The 19,755-nt window shown below is 44.2% G+C and overlaps 1 protein-coding gene across 4 annotated transcripts in view; it reads right to left on the bottom strand.

Moving 5' to 3' along the window:
• Window positions 1-2,039: 2,039 nt before the first annotated feature.
• The window catches only part of acaca (acetyl-CoA carboxylase alpha), a 54,473-nt gene continuing 36,757 nt past the window's right edge, over window positions 2,040-19,755 (bottom strand). For all 4 annotated transcript variants that reach the window (XM_038989914.1, XM_038989911.1, XM_038989913.1 and 1 more), the window contains 11 exons: window positions 19,025-19,168; window positions 18,737-18,857; window positions 17,707-17,803; window positions 16,824-16,920; window positions 16,581-16,716; window positions 16,306-16,483; window positions 13,369-13,481; window positions 6,370-6,524; window positions 4,335-4,505; window positions 3,371-3,507; window positions 2,040-3,124 (listed from right to left, as the gene is read on the bottom strand). In XM_038989914.1, the coding sequence (XP_038845842.1) occupies window positions 2,995-3,124; window positions 3,371-3,507; window positions 4,335-4,505; window positions 6,370-6,524; window positions 13,369-13,481; window positions 16,306-16,483; window positions 16,581-16,716; window positions 16,824-16,920; window positions 17,707-17,803; window positions 18,737-18,857; window positions 19,025-19,168 (1,479 nt within the window). In that variant the 3' untranslated portion in view covers window positions 2,040-2,994. The remainder of the gene's footprint in view (window positions 3,125-3,370; window positions 3,508-4,334; window positions 4,506-6,369; window positions 6,525-13,368; window positions 13,482-16,305; window positions 16,484-16,580; window positions 16,717-16,823; window positions 16,921-17,706; window positions 17,804-18,736; window positions 18,858-19,024; window positions 19,169-19,755) is intronic.

The following is a 19,755-nucleotide window of genomic DNA, read 5'->3' as shown; positions in this document are numbered from 1 at the left end:
GAAGCCAGTAGCCCTAACAGCTTGACCACCCCAGGCCACAATTGGACTAAAGTTTGACCTTTGTATACAGTTGTATGTCATCAGCCTAGTGGAGATCAATATCTATCTTTTATTAACAGTGGTGGAAAATGTACCCAATTGTCATACTTGAGTAAAAGTAAAGATACCATAATTGAAAATTACTCAAGGAAAAGTGAGTCACCCAGTAAAACATTACTTGAATAAAAGTCTGGTTTATACTTAAGTATCAAAAGTAAAAATATAAATAATTTAAAATGACTTATATTAAGCAAACCAAACAGCAGTTTAGTTTTTATTTAGGGATAGCCAGGGGCACACTACAATACTCAGACATCATTTACAAACAAAGCATGTGTGTTTAGTGAGTCTGCCAGAGATCAGAGGAGTCTGCCAGTAGATGACCAGGGATGTTCTCTTGAAGTATGTGAACTGGACCATTTTCCTGTCCTGCTAAGCATCCAAAATGTAACAAGTACTTTTGGGTGTCAGGGAACATGTATGGAGTTGAAAGTACATTAGTTGTCAAAAATATAAATAGTAAAGTACAGATACCCCACACTACTTAAATAGTACTTTAAAGTATTTTTACACCACTAGTTATTAAACTATATAAAACAGTTGTTGTGTATGCTCCATTTCAGATACTTTTTTGTACATTTGAATGTTGTAGTAATAGGACCTAGGCCTAGAGTTTGAGTGAGCAAGCAAAGAGCTTTTTTTTTTTTAATAGCAAACCCCAATCCCAATGACTTCATGGAGAGAAAGAACTGCGGATCAATAATTAACTCAAAATTACAGTGAACATTTTAAAACACACCTGTAATACTGACTGTATAACTCCAGTGTACAGTACCTAGGTCTCTTTAACATGATTGCCATTTAATAAATTAGTCACCCAAATGTTTCACATTTTCAACAAAAACAAATACAGAAAAAACACATTTTCAACATGTTTTTTGGTGGGAATAAGCCACAATAATAGCCAAAAATATACACCACGGTAGAAAACTATTGATTCTTAACCATTATGGCAACAATTACCATTGATAGTGTTTGCTTGTGTGTCAGACTTTTAGTATACTAAAGAGCAAGCTGTGCTGCACTAAAGCCTAATGTAAGTAATAGAACAGTAAGGTCCATTCAAAGCAATGTGTGTAAGGCGACAACTGCTCGTCTATCTGCTTCAGCATGTGTCTGCCTTGGCTCACCCCAGGGCCAGTGTGGTTGGTCTGAATTGGCCTCTCCTCCTGCTGGACTCCTCTCCAGCACTCCAGGCCCTGGGAAGATCAGCCCACTTTCCCAATCACAATGCCCCGGTAGCGCCATGCAACACTCACTACCATGGGTTTTATCAGTAAATAAGTGCTCCCTCCAAAATGTGTACTAACACCCCCACCCTAGTGAACCCTCCCAGCAGTCGGCTGGCATCTTATTTTCAAGATCACCATCAAAACACCCCAAAACCCAATGCATGTTTTCCTTTCCCATAGGACAGAGGCTCTTTATGATTGCAAATGTATGAAGAGCTGCTTCCACTTTGGTCAATTGTGTAGTCCCTAAGCTTGGCCTCATTCATGTTAGCTATACAAGTATATCATTTCTGGTCTCTGCTTTGTTGATAATTTTTCAAATTGCACTTACATATACACATATATTAGATACACTGAGTGTACAAAACATGAACACCTGCTCTTTCCATGACAGACTGACCAGGTGGAAGCTACAGTATGATGCCTTATTGATGTCACTTGTTAAATCCACTTCAATCAGTGTAGATAAAGGAGAGGACACAGGTTAAAGAAGGATTTTTAAGCCTTGAGACAATTGAGACACGGACTGTATATGAGTGCCATTCAGAAGGTGAATGGGCAAGACAAAATATTTAAGTGCCTTTGAACAGGCAAGCTGTGCACCGGTGTCAAGTGCACCGGTTTGAGTGAGTCAAGAACTGCAACGCTGCTGGGTTTTTCATGCTCAACAGTTTCCCGTGTGTATCAAGAATGGTCCACCACCCAAAGGACATCCAGCCAACTTGACAACTGTTGCAAGCATTGGAATCAACATGGGCCAGCATCCCTGTAAGAATGCTTTCAACACCATGCCCCAACAAATTGAGGCTATTCTCAGAGAAAAAGGAGTTTATCAACACGAACACACATTCTGTAAGACTTGTGTAAATTCATTACCCTGGACATCAGTCCCCGTGTGTCTCCACTCTTCCCCCCCCTCCCTCCAGAATCATTGCCAACAGTTTCATCAGTAACAGCACAAACTCATCGGCTGCCATGTTGTCATATTCACATTCTGATTGTGCCCACATTGATGAATACCATTTTATTTAAGAATTCCACTGACTCTCTTGCATACTCACTGGACTTTACCCACACACACACGCTGCTGATACACTTATCTTTCCTGATTGCTTCAACTACCTCGTACCCCTGCACATCCACTCTGTACCAGTACTCCTTGTATATAGCCTCGATATTGTTAATTGATTGTGTTATTACTTCCTTTTTTTATTCTGCATTGCTGGGAAAAGGCTCGTAAGTAAGCATTTCACAGTAAAGTCTACACCTGTTGTATTCAGCGCATGTGACAAATACAATTAGATCTACACATGGTAGTAAAATGTGTCTCTTATCCACCAACCATTGTGACCAGATTTCCTGGTGCCTCCCTGTATGCAAATTATGTGACAGATTCTTTAAAAATATATATATTTTGTGTTAAACAATTATTGATGCCATAAGTCAATGGAGCTACCTGTCAATGGTTTTAGATACCGGTATAATGATTTAAATGGATTGACCATCCAGATCTGTTTACAATGGATTGATATCCAAATACAATGGGTCCCTGACTACCTCCAGAGGTGGTCTGGAAGATATGACCACAATAATCTATACCTCACTAAAAATGTGGACAAGATCAAGACAAAGGACGCATGTTAGAACCAGGTATAAATGAGGCTTAGGTAGCGGCCGGGGCAGCATCCATGGTAGACAGGATGCGGACCACCTCAGCACGCTGTGTTGGGGAGATGTGTTGGGTCATGTGCACGATGGAATCCATGGCAACCTCAGGATTGGCTTGGACCAGGCTAAGAAAAGAGATGAGAGATTGTGAGTGAAATTAAGGCAATGCACAGTAAAACAGATTACATGGAATAAATTGATTCTGTGGTAATCAGTGACATCACACTTTCCTGACACCACGAAATATCCCACTGCATAAACAGATGGTACTATACAAGGCTTTGAGTTGACTGCTACCGGACATCATAAAGGCCGGTAAGTGGCCGGTAAGTTCCCAGTGATCTGCCTGTTAAACAGGCTGTCTGACTCACCTGCGGATTTGCTTGAGGATGTGGTCCCTGCGGATGTACTTAATGTTCTCGTCGACGATAGACCTGGCCCCCTCCTCCTCCTTCAGCTGCTTCTCCAGCCACTCCACTACCTCCTCATTGCTGTCCCATAGATACGCCTGCACACATACCACAGAGAGAAGAGAGGAACATTACTTTTTTGGGCCTTAAATTTACCCATTTTCGAGCAGGAGAGTACTACAATTTTCTCATAGCCTTGCTTGTTTGAACTAGCAACCCAAGAAAGTGATTAAAAAAAAAATAATATCCTATCAGAAGTGAAAGAGCTACAAAGCAGACCACTGATGCCTTTTTGACTGGACCTGATAGAGAGATCCCTATTCATGTGCGCAGCCAGTCTCTGATCCCAAACAAAGGCAGACGGGGGGGCTTAGGCAGATTGGGAGGGCGTGACCTCACGCCGTTTTAAGAGCGCTCCTGCTTGTAGTCCGCAAGAACATTTAATGCCCTTATTAATCATTTTTTATCCGTTTGATTTTAATTAAGAAACAGCGTGTCGCACTCCTATCTGCACGTGCCAGGGCTTGGATTAATTGTAGCTTAAGATAGCCGGCCCTGATTGGAGTAATGTATTAAGCTAACAAGACGGCCGCTTCTAAAGATATACTCTCAATGTACCTCAGGAGCTGGGCTTTTTCTAGTCACCCCTGAAGGCAGCAGTCTGTGCTGAGGGACATCTCTTCGATCACCATCACTTCAGGTTATTTCTACCTAGCCATATCCAAGACACCACAACGCCTGGTTTGAAATTTAACTGATCGGAATGTATTTGTTTTGAAAATGACTAAAACCAGACTTTAATTATGAGGCTGTAAAGGAAGGTATAGATATACTCTGCAGCCTCTAGCCGACAGTGACCGTCAGTGTCTCGGTGCTGTGGTGGGCTGGATTAAGGAAAGTAGAGGAGCAGGCACTGGACAGTCACCTTGACGGTCCCCTCAGCCTCTACGAACCAGCGTCTCAGCATGGCCTGAATCTGTCCATCAGTCAGCTCGCTGTTGGCCACCTGGATCTTCATCTTGACCGTGTCCTCCAGCAGCAGACGCCTCAGACGCCAGTAGAAGAAGTGACGTGATGTCCGCCACTCCAGGATGTCCTGGGAAACCAACCACACACACACACCAGCGCTTCAGAGAGGATATGTCTCACAGACAAGCCATACTGGCTGACACTGTACTTTTTAACATTTAAATAGAATCGTATAATGTGTAGTTATTCACCAAAACATGATCTAATATCTGACAATACTTAGTTTACATAGATTTTTTTTATTTTGAACTGAATAAAATATTTGTTCATCATGATATGAGAACTTATGAGTGCAAGCAGTGGCATCCTGTCATTTATTTGGGCTGAGCCCCACCTGCTTTGAGGTATATCTTTTTTATTTTGGCATTAATACGTGTCACATATCAGTTTGAAAGCAATGTGGGGAAAAAATATATAATTGAGTTAATAAAGCCGTATACAACCATGGTCTCTATTTTGTTTTCTTGAGTAAGGAAGCTCCAAAATGCAGGTGTTTCAGTCTAACTCAGTGCTTTCTGTGGTGGTGGGGCGGGCCAGCAGAAATGAGGAGCATTGCACCATGATTGGCTCAGTATTCTGTCACTCATGGGGACCTTGTGCAATCGCCTAGCTTCAGTCCTTTTGTACAGCCAAAATTTCAGCCCTTTGGGTCCTACCATAGTTATATTACGAGCCTTCTTGGAAGGGCACTTAAATGACATCAAATCACATATGTACAGTAGCTTTGATTGGACTGATCATGTCAACATCTTACTTACTTTCACAATCTTAGCTAGCAGTCATCGTCATGAATCAAGTCTACTGGCAAATCCTTTTTAAAGGATATGGTCATATGAAGAGAAATAATGAAGAGAAAATATAGCTAAAACGTATCAGTGCTCATCGACCATTGGACATAAACATTACACAACAAGTTGGAAATTGCAAATTTGGAAGGAATCGGTGACAGTGGCTAACCACAAGCATTGCAACTGGGAAGTCAGATGGGGAAAATATGTTTTGAACGGTCATCCAACTCGGAATTGTAACCGCCGCGCACAACAATGTCTTATATGCTGCTGCATAAATTATGTAATATGCCAGGGAGATATGGTCAGCCATGTTTTTTTAAAAGGTAGTAAACGAGGCTGAATGAATTGTTTCGTTCCCAGAAGGATCCGCTGATAGCCAGGTGTAGCTGTGGTAAGGATTCCCTCCATGGTGCTGGAAATAAAGCTCTGCTGTTGCCCCACCAAGATTAACATGCTAAAATCGCCACTGAGTGCAAGAGACCCTCCAGAGAAATCCATTGGTCCTTGGTATTCTAATGGGAATCTGTGTGTCTGTCAATCACAGATTATTGTGCTGTTACATTTGCATGCATCTTGAGAGCGTCAGAGAGATTGTCATCTCTTATACAGAAATGCCCCAGCAGTCCTCTCTCATGAAGTAACCCATTGTGCGTACACGAGTGTGTGTTTCAAGTGTGTGAGCGTGTATGTGATAGAGAGAGCCTGTAATTCTGCCTGGGGCTGTTCTGTGCTTGCTGAGGTGATGGGCCGGGTCATCAGAAGATAATTATAAAGACACGTCTCACAGCCTGAGAGAGATTGGAACACACTATTCCCTAGGCCTCTACCGAACACACTATTCCCTAGGCCTCTACCGAACACACTAAACCCTAGGCCTCTACCGAACACACTATTCCCTAGGCATCTCATCAACTGTACCAGGCTACTGCATCCTGGGTAATACAGGCTTGGTTACTCACATACCGCATAGACACAGTTGTGTGTGTATGAGTTAGATTTTATCAAAGAAAAACTTTGTAACATTTCTTCTCATATAGCTATGGGGGACCCTATTGCACCCTTCATTTTCATAGTGTTCTGACACAATCTCTGTTGTGATCACTTTTGCTTCAGCGTGACTTTGTGACAGTGTCGTCTCACCGTGATGACGCCCTTCTCCTGCATGCGTCCTGGGGTGTCGTGGAGGTCGGCGAACTGCACGGCTACCTGGTGGTAGATGGGTAACAGGAACTCCTCCCGCTCCTTCAGTTTGGTCTCCAGTTCCTTCCTCTCTGGCGGGCCCAGCTCTGGGGTACCTGGGGAGGGGGACCAAAATGAGCAGGAGGGCTACAACACAAACTATTCTGAGCAGGTTATGGTGAGGCAGGGATTATTCACGGAGGTATGATTCAAGCCAGCTGCATGCTGAGAACATTTATGTAACATCAGAAACTAACACGCCAAGGATATTGTGTCAATGTGATGCTGAACGTTTGGGATGGGCTACACTTCCTTATTCACTGAATTGTTTTTAAAATTTTATTTCACCAGGTAGGCATTTGAGAACAAGTTCTCATTTACAACTGCGACCTGGCCAAGATAAAGCAAAGCGACAAAAACAACAGTTACACATAAACGTATAGTCAATAACACAACAGAAACATCTATGTGCAAATGGAGAAGAGTAGGGAGGTAAGGCAATAAATAGGCCATGGGAGGCAAAATAATTACAATTGAGCATTAACACTGGAGTGATAGATGTGCAGATGATGATGTGCAAGTAGAGATACTGGGGTGCAAAAGAGCAAGAGGATAAGTAACAATATGGGGATGAGGTAGTCGGGTGTGCCATTTACAGATTGGCTGTGCACAGGTACAGTGATCGGTAAGCTGCTGACGCTTAAAGTTAGAGAGGGAGATATAAGTCTCCAGCTTCAGTGATTTTTGCAATTCGTTCCAGTCATTGGCAGCAGAGAACTGGAAGGAAAGGCAGCGAAGGAAGTGTTGGCTTTGGGGGTGACCAGTGAAATATAGCTGCTGGAGCACGTGCTATGGGTGGGTGTTGCTATGGTGACCAGTGAGCTGAGATAAGGCGGGGCTTTACCTAGCAAAGACTTATGGATGACCTGGAGCCAGTGGGTATGGCGCCGAATATGTAGGGCCAGCCAAAAAGGCATACAGGTCGCAGTGGTGGATAGTATATGGGGCTTTGGTGACAAAACGGATGACACTGACAGACTAAAAACGGATGACACTGACAGACTACATCCAGTTTGCTGAGTAGAGCATTGGAGGTTATTTTGTAAATGATGTCGCCGAAGTCAAGGATCGGTAGGATAGTCAGTTTTACGAGGGTATGTTCGGCGGCATGAGTGAAGGAGGCTTCGCTGTGAAATAGGAAGCCGATTCTAGATTTCATTTTGGATTGGAGATGCTTAATGTGAGTCTGGAAGAAGAGTCTACAGTCTAACCAGACACCTACAGTTGAAATCGGAAGTTTACAAATCAAATCAAGTTTATTTTATATAGCCCTTCGTACATCAGCTAATATCTCGAAGTGCTGTACAGAAACCCAGCCTAAAACCCCAAACAGCAAGCAATGCAGGTGTGGAAGCACGGTGGCTAGGAAAAACTCCCTAGAAAGCCCAAAACCTAGGAAGAAACCTAGAGAGGAACCAGGCTATGAGTGGTGGCCAGTCCTCTTCTTGCTGTGCCGGGTGGAGATTATAACAGAACATGGCCAAGATGTTCAAATGTTCATAAATGACCAGCATGATCAAATAATAATAATCACAGTAGTTATCGAGGGTGTAGCAAGTCAGCACCTCAGGAGTAAATGTAGTTGGCTTTTCATAGCCGATCATTAAGAGTATCTCTACCGCTCCTGCGGTCTCTAGAGAGTTGAAAACAGCAGGTCTGGGACATATACCTTAGCCTCTTGGTGCACAGATCCCTTTAGCGGGATCATTTGTCAACATCCGCTGAATTGCAGAGCGCCAAATTCTAATTAAACTAAAATACTAAAAATATTTAATTTCATGAAATCACAAGTGCAATATACCAAAACACAGCTTAGCTTGTTGTTAATCCACCTGTCGTGTCAGATTTTGAAAAGTTGCTTTACAGCGAAAGCAATCCAAGCGTTTGTGTGAGGACATCGATCAGTAGACAAAACATTACAAACAGCTAGCAGCAAAGTAGCTTGGTCACGAAAGTCACGAAAGTCAGAAAAGCAATAAAATGAATGTTCATTTTGTTTGATAAAGATTATTTTTATATCCAAAAACCTCCATTTGGTTGGCGCGTTTTGTTGAGTAATCCACAGGCTCATGCAAGGTCATGACGGGCAGACGAAAATTCCAAATAGTATCCGTAAAGTTCGTAGAAACATGTTAACCGTTTTTTATAATCAATCATCATGTTGTTTTTAACATAAATAATTGATAATATTTCAACCGGACGGTAAACTATTCAATACAAGAGAGAAAGAAAATGTCGAGCTACCACTGTCGCGCGCATGAACTAATCGAAGGACATCTGGCAGTCCACTGACGCGATGTGATAAATCTCACTAATTTTTCAGAATAAAAGCTTGAAACTATGTCTAAAGACTGTTCACACCATGTGGAAGCCTTAGGAAAAGGAATCTGGTTGATATCCCTTTAAAATGGAGGAAAGGCAGGCAATGGAACAGGGATTTTTCAAAATAAGAGGCACTTCCTGGTTGGATTTCCTCAGGGCTTCACCTGCAAAATCAGTTCTGTTATACACAGACAATATTTTGACAGTTTTGGAAACTTAAGAGTGTTTTCTATCCTAATCTGCCAATTATATGCATATTCTAGCATCTGGGCCTGAGAAATAGGCCATTTACTTTGGGAACGTTATTTTTCCAAACATAAAAATACTTACAGTTGAAGTCGGAAGTTTACATACACCTTAGCCAGACAGAGCTGGTGTAATCGAGTCAGGTTTGTAGGCCTCCTTGCTCTCACACACTTTCAGTTCTGCCCACAAATTCTCTATAGGATTGAGGTCAAGGCATTGTGATGGCCACTCCAGTACCTTGACTTCGTTGTCCTTAAGCCATTTTAACACAACTTTGGAAGTATGCTTGGTGTCATTGTCCATTTGGAAGACCCATTTGCGAAGCTTTAACTTCCTGACTGATGCCTTGAGATGTTGCTTCAATATATCCACATAATTTTCCTGCCTCATGATGCCATCTATTTTGTGAAGTGCACAAGTCCCTCCTGCAGCAAAGCAACCCACAACATGCTGCCACCCCCGTGCTTCACAGTTGGGATTGTGTTCTTCGGCTTGCAAGCCTCCCCCTTTTTCCTCCTAACATAACGATGGTCATTATGGCCAAACAGTTCTACTTTTGTTTCATCAGACCAGAGGACATTTCTCCAAAAAGTACAATCTTAGTCCCCATGTGCACTTGCAAACCGTAGTCTGGCTTTTTTATGGCGGTTTTTGAGCAGTGGCTTCTTCCTTGCTGAGCAGCCTTTCAGGTTATGTCGATATAGGACTCATTTTACTGTGGATATAGATACTTTTGTACCTGTTTCCTACAGCATCTTCACAAGGTCTTTGCTGTTGTTCTGGGATTGATTTGCACTTTTTGCACCAAAGTACATTCATCTCTAGGAGACAGAACGAGTCTCCTTCCTCAGCGGTATGACGGCTGCGTGGTCCCATGGTTTTTATACTTGCGTACTATTGTTTGTACAGACGAATGTGGTACCTTCAGGTGTTTGGAAATTGCTCCCAAGGATGAACCAGACTTGTGGAGGTCTACAATTTATTTTCTGAGGTCTTGGCTGATTTCTTTTGATTTTCCCATGTTGTAAAGCAAAGAGGCACTGAGTTTGAAGGTTGGCCTTGAAATACATCCACAGGTACACCACATATTGATTCAAATGATGTCACTTAGCCTATCAGAAGATTCTAAAGCCATGACATAATTTTCAGGAATATTCAAGCTGTTTAAAGGCACAGTCAACAAAACCCACTGGATTTGTGATACAGTGAATTATAAGTGAAATAATCTGTCTGTAAACAATAGTTGGAAAAATTACTTATGTCATGCACTAAGTAGATGTCCTAACCGACTTGCCAAAACTATAGTTTGTTAAAAATAAATTTGTGGAGTAGTTGAAAAACTAGTTTTAATGACTCCAACCTAAGTATGTACACTTCTGACTTCAACTGTAGATATTTGTAGGGATCCAGATTTTGCAGCTCTTTCAGAACATCTGCTGTCTGGATTTGGGTGAAGGAAAAGTGTGGGGGGTGGGGGGGCTTGGGCAGGTTGCTGCGGGGAGTGCAGAGCTGTTGGCCGGGGTAGGGGTTGCCAGGTGGAAAGCATGGCCGGCCGTAGATAAATCCTTACTTAAATTCTCAATTATCGTAGATTTGTTTTTCCTAGCCTCAGTGCTGTGGGCAGCTGGGAGGAGGTGCTCTTATTCTCCATGGACATTAGCGTCCCAAAACTTTTTGGAATTAGTGCTACAGGATGCAAATTTCTGTTTGAAAAAGCTAGCCTTAGCTTTCCTAACTGACTGAGTTTATTGGTTCCTGACTTCCCTGAAAAGTTGCATATCGTGGGGGCTATTCGATGCCATTGCAGTCCGCCACAGGATGTTTTTGTGCTGGTCGAGGGCAGTCAGGTCTGGAGTGAACCAAGGGCTATATCTGTTCTTAGTTCTAAATTTTTTGAAAGGGGCATGCTTATTTAAGATGTGAGGAAAGCACTTTTAAAGAGCAACCAGGCATCCTCTACTGACGGGATGAGGTCAATATCCTTCCAGGATACCCGGGCCAGGTCGATTAGAAAGGCCTGCTCACTGAAGTGTTTTAGGGAGCGTTTGACAGTGATGAGGGGTGGTCGTTTGACCTCAGACCCATTACGGATGCAGGCAATGAGGCAATGATCGTTGAGATCCTGGTTGAAGACAGCAGAGGTGTATTTAGAGGGCAAGTTGGTCAGGATGATATCTAAGAGGGTGCCCATGGTTACGGATTTAGGGTTGTACCTGGTAGGTTCCTTGATCATTTGTGTGAGAATGAGGGTATCTATCTTAGATTGTAGGACGGCCGGGGTGTTAAGCATATCCCAGTTTAGGTCACCTAACAGTACGAACTCTGAAGAAGGATGGGGGGGGGACAATTCACATATGATGTTTAGGGCACAGCTGGGGGCTGAAGGTCTATAACAAGCGGCAATGGTGAGAGATTTGTTTCTGGAAAGGTAGATTTTTAAAAGAACAAGCTCGAATTATTTGGGCACAGACCTGGATAGTAAGACAGAACTCTGTAGGCTCTCTCAGCAGTAGATTGCAACTCCGCCCCCTTTGGCATTTGTATTTTGTCGGAAAATGTTATAGTTAAGGATGGAAATTTCAAGATTTTTGGTGGCCTTCCTACGCCAGTATTCAGACACGGCTAGGACGTCCGGGTTGGTGGAGTGTGCTAAAGCAGAGAAATAAACTAAACTTAGAGAGGAGGCTTCTAATGTTAACATGCATGAAACCATGGCTTTTACGTTACAGAAGTCATCAAATGAGAGCGCCTGGGGAATGGGAGTGGAACTAGGCGCTGCAGGGCCTGGATTAACCTCTACATCACCAGAGGAACAGAGGAGGAGTAGGATAAGGGTACGGCTAAAGGCTATAAGAACTGGTAATCTAGTGCGTTCGGAACAGAGTGTAAAAGGAGCAGGTTTCTGGGCGCGGAAGAATAGATTCAAGGCAATGTACAGACAAGGGTATGGTAGGATGTGAATACAGTGGAGGTACACCTAGGCAGTGAGTGATGATGAGAGGTTTTGTCTCTAGAAACACCATTTAAGCCAGGTGAGGTCACCGCATGTGTGGGGGGTGGAACAAATGGGCTAGCTAAGGCATATTGAGCAGGGCTGGATGCTCTACAGTGAAATAAGACAATCACTAACCAAAACAGCAATAGACAAGGCATATTGACATTAGGGAGAGGCATGTGTAGCCGAGTGATCACAGGGTCCAGTGAGTAGCTAGGCGAGCTGGAGTCACGGCGATTCAGACAGCTAGCGGGCAGGGGCTAGCAGATGGGCCTCAGGGGGACGTTGCAGCCGGAAAGCCTGTTGAAACCCCCTCGAACGGTTACGTCGGCAGACCAGTCGTGATGGATTGGCGGGGCTCCGTGTTAGCAGTAAAAGGGTCCAGGCCAATTGGCAAAATAGGTATTGTTGCCCAAGAATTGGCCGGGAGATGCGCCTAGCCGGGAGATGCGCCTAGCTTGAGGCTAGCTCCAGGCTAACCGGTGCTTGCGTCGGGACAGAGACGCTAGCCAGGAGTAGCTAGCTAGCTGCGATGATCCGGTGTAAAGGTTTGGAGCTTGCGGTAGGAATCCGGAGATGTGGTAGAGAAAAAGCAGTCCGATATGCTCTGGGTTGATATCGTGCTGTGCATACTGGCAGGAATTGACCGGGCTGAGGCTGGCTGATGTCCGAGTTAACGGTGATGACCGCATGACAACAGGAGTGTTTAGGTAAGAAGCTACACTCCATTAGCATGGTGTTGGTTTTATGCAATAGTGTGTAAGCGCCACTCATTATCCCTGAGTTGGTTGGTGCTTTATGACTGAGTGCAGGCTCAGCTCAGCTCTTCGTTTCACTGTCTGTTTTGCTACACTATTCTCCAGAACCTCTGGCTGCTGTGCTACCTGTCAGCAGAGATTGATTTCTGTCAAAGCCAATCGGTCAGCATCCCCACCATAGCCCCTAGAGGCCCGGCGCTGGCCCATTGCTCCATGGTGCTCCTGTGAGCCCAGAGGAAAATCAATAAGCCCGGGTTGGGTGGGGGGAGAGCAGGCCCTGCTGATTGATCTGGCCCTGCCATGATTGACACATCTCCCCAGGGAACAGAGCAGGGACGATACGATCACCCTCAGATAAAGAACAAGAGTGACAGGGAATTACAGCACACATACTCCGCTAGATATTACCATCCCTCCCTCACAGAGAGAGAATGAGAAAGAGAGAACGCAAAGGACAAACCGAAAAAGAGTGAATGAGAAAGGGAGAAGAGCAGTTGTGAAAGACTTGATTATTTACAAAAGAGAACGGCATTGTGTGATTGAGAGAAAATGGGAATAAAGCGAGAGTATCTTACTGACCCAGTCTCTCTGCCAGGCCCATGTAGACCGGGTCCACCCTCCTCATAGTCTTCACCAGGTCCTTCTTCCTGAACTTGATCTCTACTGTTCCCTCTGGCTCCAACACTCCACCACTGTAGAACAGACAGAGGACATCTTCAACACAGCACCCTAACGTCACTGCCTGAACACTATTACAGTAGAAGCATAAATCGGTCTGGAAAGTGCTTTGCTAAATCAAATCACATTGTATTTGTCACACGCGCTGAATACAACAGGTGTGGACCTTACCATGAAATGCTTACTTACAAGCCGTTAACCAACAATGCAGTTCAAGAAATAGTTAATAAAATATTTACCAAATAATAAAAAATAAAATAGTTAAAAACAAAAAGTAACAAATGAAAAAACAATAATGAGGCTATATACAGGGGGTACAGGTTAGTTGAGGTAATTTGTAAAGTGACTATGCAAAGATAATGTAAAAAGTCTGGGTGACCATTTGATTAATTGTTCAGCAGTCTTATGGCTTGGGGGTAGAAGCTGTTAAGGAGTCTTTTGGTCCTAGACTTGGTGCTCTGGTACTGCTTGCCATGCGGTAGCAGAGAGAACATTATATGACTTGGGTGACTGGAGTCTGACCATTTTTTTGCGCCTTCCTCTGACACCGCCTAGTATATACAGTTGAAGTCGGAAGTTTACATACAGCTTAGCCAAATAAATTTAAGCTCAGTTTTTCACAATTCCTGACATTTAATCCTAGTAAATATTCCCTGTCTTAGGTCAGTTAAGATCACTACTTTATTTTAAGAATGTGAAATGTCAGAATAATAGTAGAGAGAATGATTTCTTTCAGCTTTTATTTCTTTCATCACATTCCCAGTGGGTCAGAAGTTTACATACACTCAATTAGTATTTGGTAGCATTGCCTTTAAATTGTTTAACTTGGGTCAAACGTTTCGGGTAGCCTTCCACAAGCTTCCCACAATAAGTTGGGTGAATTGTGGCCCATTCCTCCTGACAGAGCTGGTGTAAATGAGTCAGGTTTGTAGGCCTTCTTGCTCGTACACGCTTTTTCAGTTCTGCCCACACATTTTCTATGGGATTGAGGTCAGGGCTTTGTGATGGCCACTCCAATACCTTGACTTTGTTGTCCTTAGGCCATTTTGCCACAACTTTGGAAGTATGCTTGGGGTCATTGTCCATTTGGAAGACCCATTTGCGAGCAAGCTTTAACTTCCTGACTGATGTTGCTTCAATATATCCACATAATTTTCCTCCCTCATGATGCCATCTATTTTGTGAAGTGCACCAGTCACTCCTGCAGCAAAGCACCCCCACAACATGATGCTGCCACCCCCGTGCCTCACGGTTGGGATCGTGTTCTCGGCTTGCAAGCCTCCCCCTTTTCCCTACTAACATAACGATGGTCATTACGGCCAAACAGTTCTAATTTTGTTTCATCACACCAGAGGACATTTCTCCAAAAATCTTTATCCCCATGTGCACTTGCAAACCGTAGTCTGTCTTATTTATGGCAGGTTTGGAGCAGTGGCTTCTTCCTTGCTGAGCGGCCTTTCAGGTTATATCGATAAAGGACTCGTTTTACTGTGGATATAGATACTTTCAACCTGTTTCCTCCAGAATCTTCACAAGGTTCTTTGCTGTTGTTCTGGGATTGACTTGCACTTTTTGCACCAAAGTACATTCATCTCTAGGAGACAGAACGCGTCTCCTTCCTGAGCGGTATGACGGCTGCGTGGTCCCATGGTGTTTATACTTGCGTACTATTGTTTGTATAGATGAACGTGGTACCTTCAGGCGTTTGGAAATTGCTCCCAAGGATGAACCAAACTTATGGAGGTATACAATCTTTTTTTCTAAGGTCTTGCCTGATTTCTTTTGATTGTCCCATGATGTCAAGCAAAGAGACACAAAGTTGGAAGGTAGGCCTTGAAATACATCCACAGGTACACCTATTGACTCAAATTATGTCAATTAGCCTATCAGAAGCTTCTAAAGCCATGACATAAACAGCTTGGAAAATTCCTGAAAATTAACAGCACAGTCAACTTAGTGCATGTAAACCTCTGACCCACTGGAATTGTGATACAGTGAATTATAAGTGAAATAATCTGTCTGTAAACAATTGTTGGAAAAATTACTTAGGACATCTACTTTGTGCATGACACAACTGACTTGCCAAAACTATAGTTTGTTAACAAGAAATTTGTGGAGTAGTTGAAAAACGAGTTTTAATGACTCCAACCTAAGTGTATGTAAACTTCCGACTTCAACAGTAGGTCCTGGATGGCAGGAAGCTTGGCCCCAGTGATGTACTGGGCTGCACGCACTACCCTCTGTAGCGCCTTACGGTCAGATGTAGAGCAGTTACCATACCAGGTGGTGATGCAACCGGTCAGGATGCTCTCGATGGTGCAGCTGTAGAACTTTGAGGATCTTGGGACCCATGCCAAATTTTTTCAGTCTCCTGAGGGGGAAAAGGTGTTGTCGTGCCCTCTTCACAACTGTCTTGGTGTGTTTGGACCATGATACTTCGTTGCTGATGTGGACACCAAGGAACTTGAAACTCTCAAACCGCTCCACTTCATCCCCATCAATGTTAAATGGGGACCTGTTCGGCCCTCCGTTTCCTGTAGTCCACGATCAGCTCATTTGTGTTGCTCACATTGAGAGTGAGGCTGTTGTCCTGGTACCACACTGCCAGGTCTCGGACCTCCTCCCTATAGTCTGTCTCATCATTGTCAGGCCTACCACTGTTGTGTCGTCAGCAAACTTAATGAGGGTGTTGAAGTCGTGGCCACGCAGTCGTGGGTGAACAGGGAGTACAGGAGGGGACTGAGCACGCACCCCTGAGGGGCCCCAGTGTTGAGGATCAGCTTGGCAGATGTGTTGTTGCTTACCCTTACCACCTGGGTTATGTTCAGTGAAACTCACCGACTGTCCTTGTCAGCATACATCTCCATGTGGCGGGGGTTGATGGTGGGGTCTATGACCACCCAGGACCCTCCTCTGAGCTCTGCCTGGGGAGGGATGTACACCAGAACAGGCTGGCGGTACTCTCTCAGCCCATCCACGATGTAGGCTCCAAACTTCAGCACCTGGTCATACATGTCTGAGGGAGGCACAGGAGTGGGATTTTATTTCAGCGACTGAAAACCCACAGACACAGGTATAACTAAGATATGTACAAAACATCTGTTATCTGGTACCTTTCATGCCTCCAGAGAAGCCCCTCCAGTTTGCGAACACCATAAGAGGGAGGCCCTCGCGGTTCAGGTCCTTGATGGCCTGTGACGTCTTAAAAGCAGAGTCAGGGAACCACACCTGGCCTGCCTGCTGGATGATCTGAGGATAGGACAACATAGGGTAACAGTAAGCATGTATTTCTCTGTGTTCATGTAAAACAATCTGAATTAGGACACAACGTATTGTAGGTATTGAAAGGATGTTACCTTGGCTTCAGAGTCCAGGTTGGCTGGATCGGCTGGGATTGACAGCTCCACAGATCTAGTTTCCACAGCAACCACTCCAGTAGGTATGCCACCTAGCCTGTGAGAGAGAAGAGGGTCATATCAGGACAGGACACACAACTATGACACTGAGGGCTGATAGGAGGGTCGCTCCACCAAACGAGTACCTTCTGGTAGTGTAACTTTGTAAAAAAAATAAAAACATGTCCCCTCATTTGAACATTCTGTCATAAAGAGCACATGTTCAACTTATTAAAAAGTATGTTTTCCCCATCTCAAGAGCTTAAATTAAAAAAAAAACACTATAGTAGGTGCCTTTTAAACGGATAGTTCAGGATTTTGGCAAGGAATCCTTTTATTTACTTCCCAGAGTCAGATGAACTCATGGATACCATTTGTATGTATCTGTATCCAGTATGAAGTTAGAGGTAGTTTCGCGAGCCAATGCTAACTAGCACATGCTAGCTGTACCCAAAGACTTCTAGCCTTTGTGCTAAGCTAATTAGCATTGGCTGACAAAACTAACTTCAACTTCCCTCATGCTGGACACAGATGCATAAAAATGGTATCCATGGGTTCATGTGAAAAAAGGCTAGAGGGGTTTCAGTACTGGAGAATGTAGATCGACTTGCATGACCTTCAACAGAGGAAAGATCTCAGGCCACTTAATATATTTCCTGCATGGCTCAAACAAGATCCTGTTCTATAACTACATACATTCTCAACAAATTATGTTGTGACCAAGATGACCATTGAAGCTCTGCGGACACGCGAGAATGACTTGGTCTTAATGCTCTGGTATGTTTGACAAAGGACTAATAGTGTCTATATTGCTTAGAAATAGTGGAGTGATGTGGTTCCTTACCTGGCTCTGCCCACCACCACACTCTGAGCCCAAGGCTGCATGATCTCCATGAATGAGCCATGGTCAAAGAACCCACTTTGCCACGGGCCCTTTGGAGCTGCAGAAAGACAGAGAGAGAGAGCGAGAAAGAGTTTTAATATTTGATTATTACAAAGTAAACATCTGTAAATGAGAAATACCATTTGCCCTTATTTGGCAGAATAATACATTTTCCCCTCCAGATGCTGACCATACACTCATGTCATATCCATGCGGCCAAAAGCAGAGTTTGTTTTATATTTTGAACAGAGATCTCTAATCTTCAGACGAATGAGGCTGTAAAGAGCCTTGCTCAGCTCTGCTGTTCCTGGCAGACAGAGCGACAGAGCTACAGGGCTAGTCCAAGAGGTTACCATTCAATTAAGGCTCCCCGCTCATCACAGCTAAAGACATGGACTGGTCTGCCTCGCGCACCGCCCCTCAGTCGCTTCCTCTGCCCAAAGTTGTAATTACACTGATATGGAATCTGCTCGGGCCTGTCCATGCATGTAAAACCTAAGCCATCCATTCCCCTGCTATCTCCACCTCTTCATCCATCCAGCGAGCCTAGGATTCAGTGTCTCGCACACTGTCTGAATGAGGAATATCCCCCCTACAGCAAGCCTATAACCCTCTCTAACAGTCAGGAATTAGTTTAACCCCTGACCTCAAGGAGATCTGCCCAAAATGATAGCAGCGCATATCGCATGTCAACCTTTAAATGACAATCAGCTGCTGTTTCACACCTGCTGAGGCAGCACTAGTGAGACTGGATGAGAGGATGAATGACTACTGTACACGTGAGTTGTTATTGTTAATATAACAATAATAATAAGATCCTTTATTGCACAGCGATGGAAAGATTAGATAGAGTTGGTGATGAGTGAGGTACAAAGTTTACAATATGTTGTAAGTGAAAAGTAGTTATTTCTCATTTGTGGGGTACTGTAAAATGTTGAAGAAATATTAATTTGAAAAAAAGAAAAAAAGAAAAGAAAAGGGGGTTACTTACTTTGGCCGGGGCGTCCTGCCAGCATCCAGCGGGGGTCATAGGTAGCCTTGGTGGGCATAAACTCCACCAGCCGGTCTATGGGGTCCTTGGCATTGATGATGGGCACAGGACTAGATCGGTCCTATGGGGGACAAACAATCAAGAACTCGTAGAAAAAATGTAAACATTGCCTCTGAATTTAACACAGCTTCACTGTGAGTAGCTAACAGCATAAAGGTACATTTGCATTGGTTAAGCCTAAATGAATGGACAGTGGAATACATGTTGACAGTAACAGCTGATGCTTACCTTGGGCATGTAGGAGAGCCAGTGCAGCAGCATGTGGACTCCCTCAAAGTCATCACACACAGTGCTGTGGGTCACACCGTTGTTGTGCATGATCTGAATCCCACCCAGCTGGTTGTTGGAGGTGTATACCTCTCTACCCAGCACCTACGGGAAAGAAGATGGGGGTGATGTCATATTCTGTATAATAATCGCTAATTCTTCCTTGGTAGTATCAAACCATGTAAGCCAATTTCCCTACAAACTACAAGCCGAGAGACCTCCAACCATATGTAGACACTAGATATACAATAATGGGTATTTTTATGTTGAGACACCCATTCTTCTCCCTACAGGGCATAGTGAACCAAGCCCTTTGAGGCTTAGGGCTGAGGATAAAGGGTGGTGTCACCAGGGCTCTGGTCCCTGGGGTTGTGGATCAATAGGATGACACACACATCTGAAAGGGGACAGGGACCCCCCTGCTCCCCACCGTGGCACCGCCTCGTCAATACTGTCGATCGGTGGCTAGGGATCACTGCATCACGGCGGTCACGGGGGGCCGCTAGCATCCAGCGCTCTCTCTCCCAGGGGTTATTTGTAACCTCCAGAGTGAATTAATACCCGAGGTTTCTCCTCCCCGACACAATCGACAGGAGCTGTGACAAAGAGCTGCCCGCCCGCACACTGCCTCACAGCCGGTTTATGAGCACGCACACACATACAAAAACACACATGCTCACACACACAGTGAA

Source organism: Salvelinus namaycush, chromosome 3, assembly GCF_016432855.1.
Source record: "Salvelinus namaycush isolate Seneca chromosome 3, SaNama_1.0, whole genome shotgun sequence".
In the NCBI taxonomy this organism is placed as follows: Eukaryota; Metazoa; Chordata; class Actinopteri; order Salmoniformes; family Salmonidae; genus Salvelinus; species Salvelinus namaycush.
Note: the sequence above shows the minus strand (reverse complement) of the source record. Positions and strands in the feature narration are given on the sequence as shown.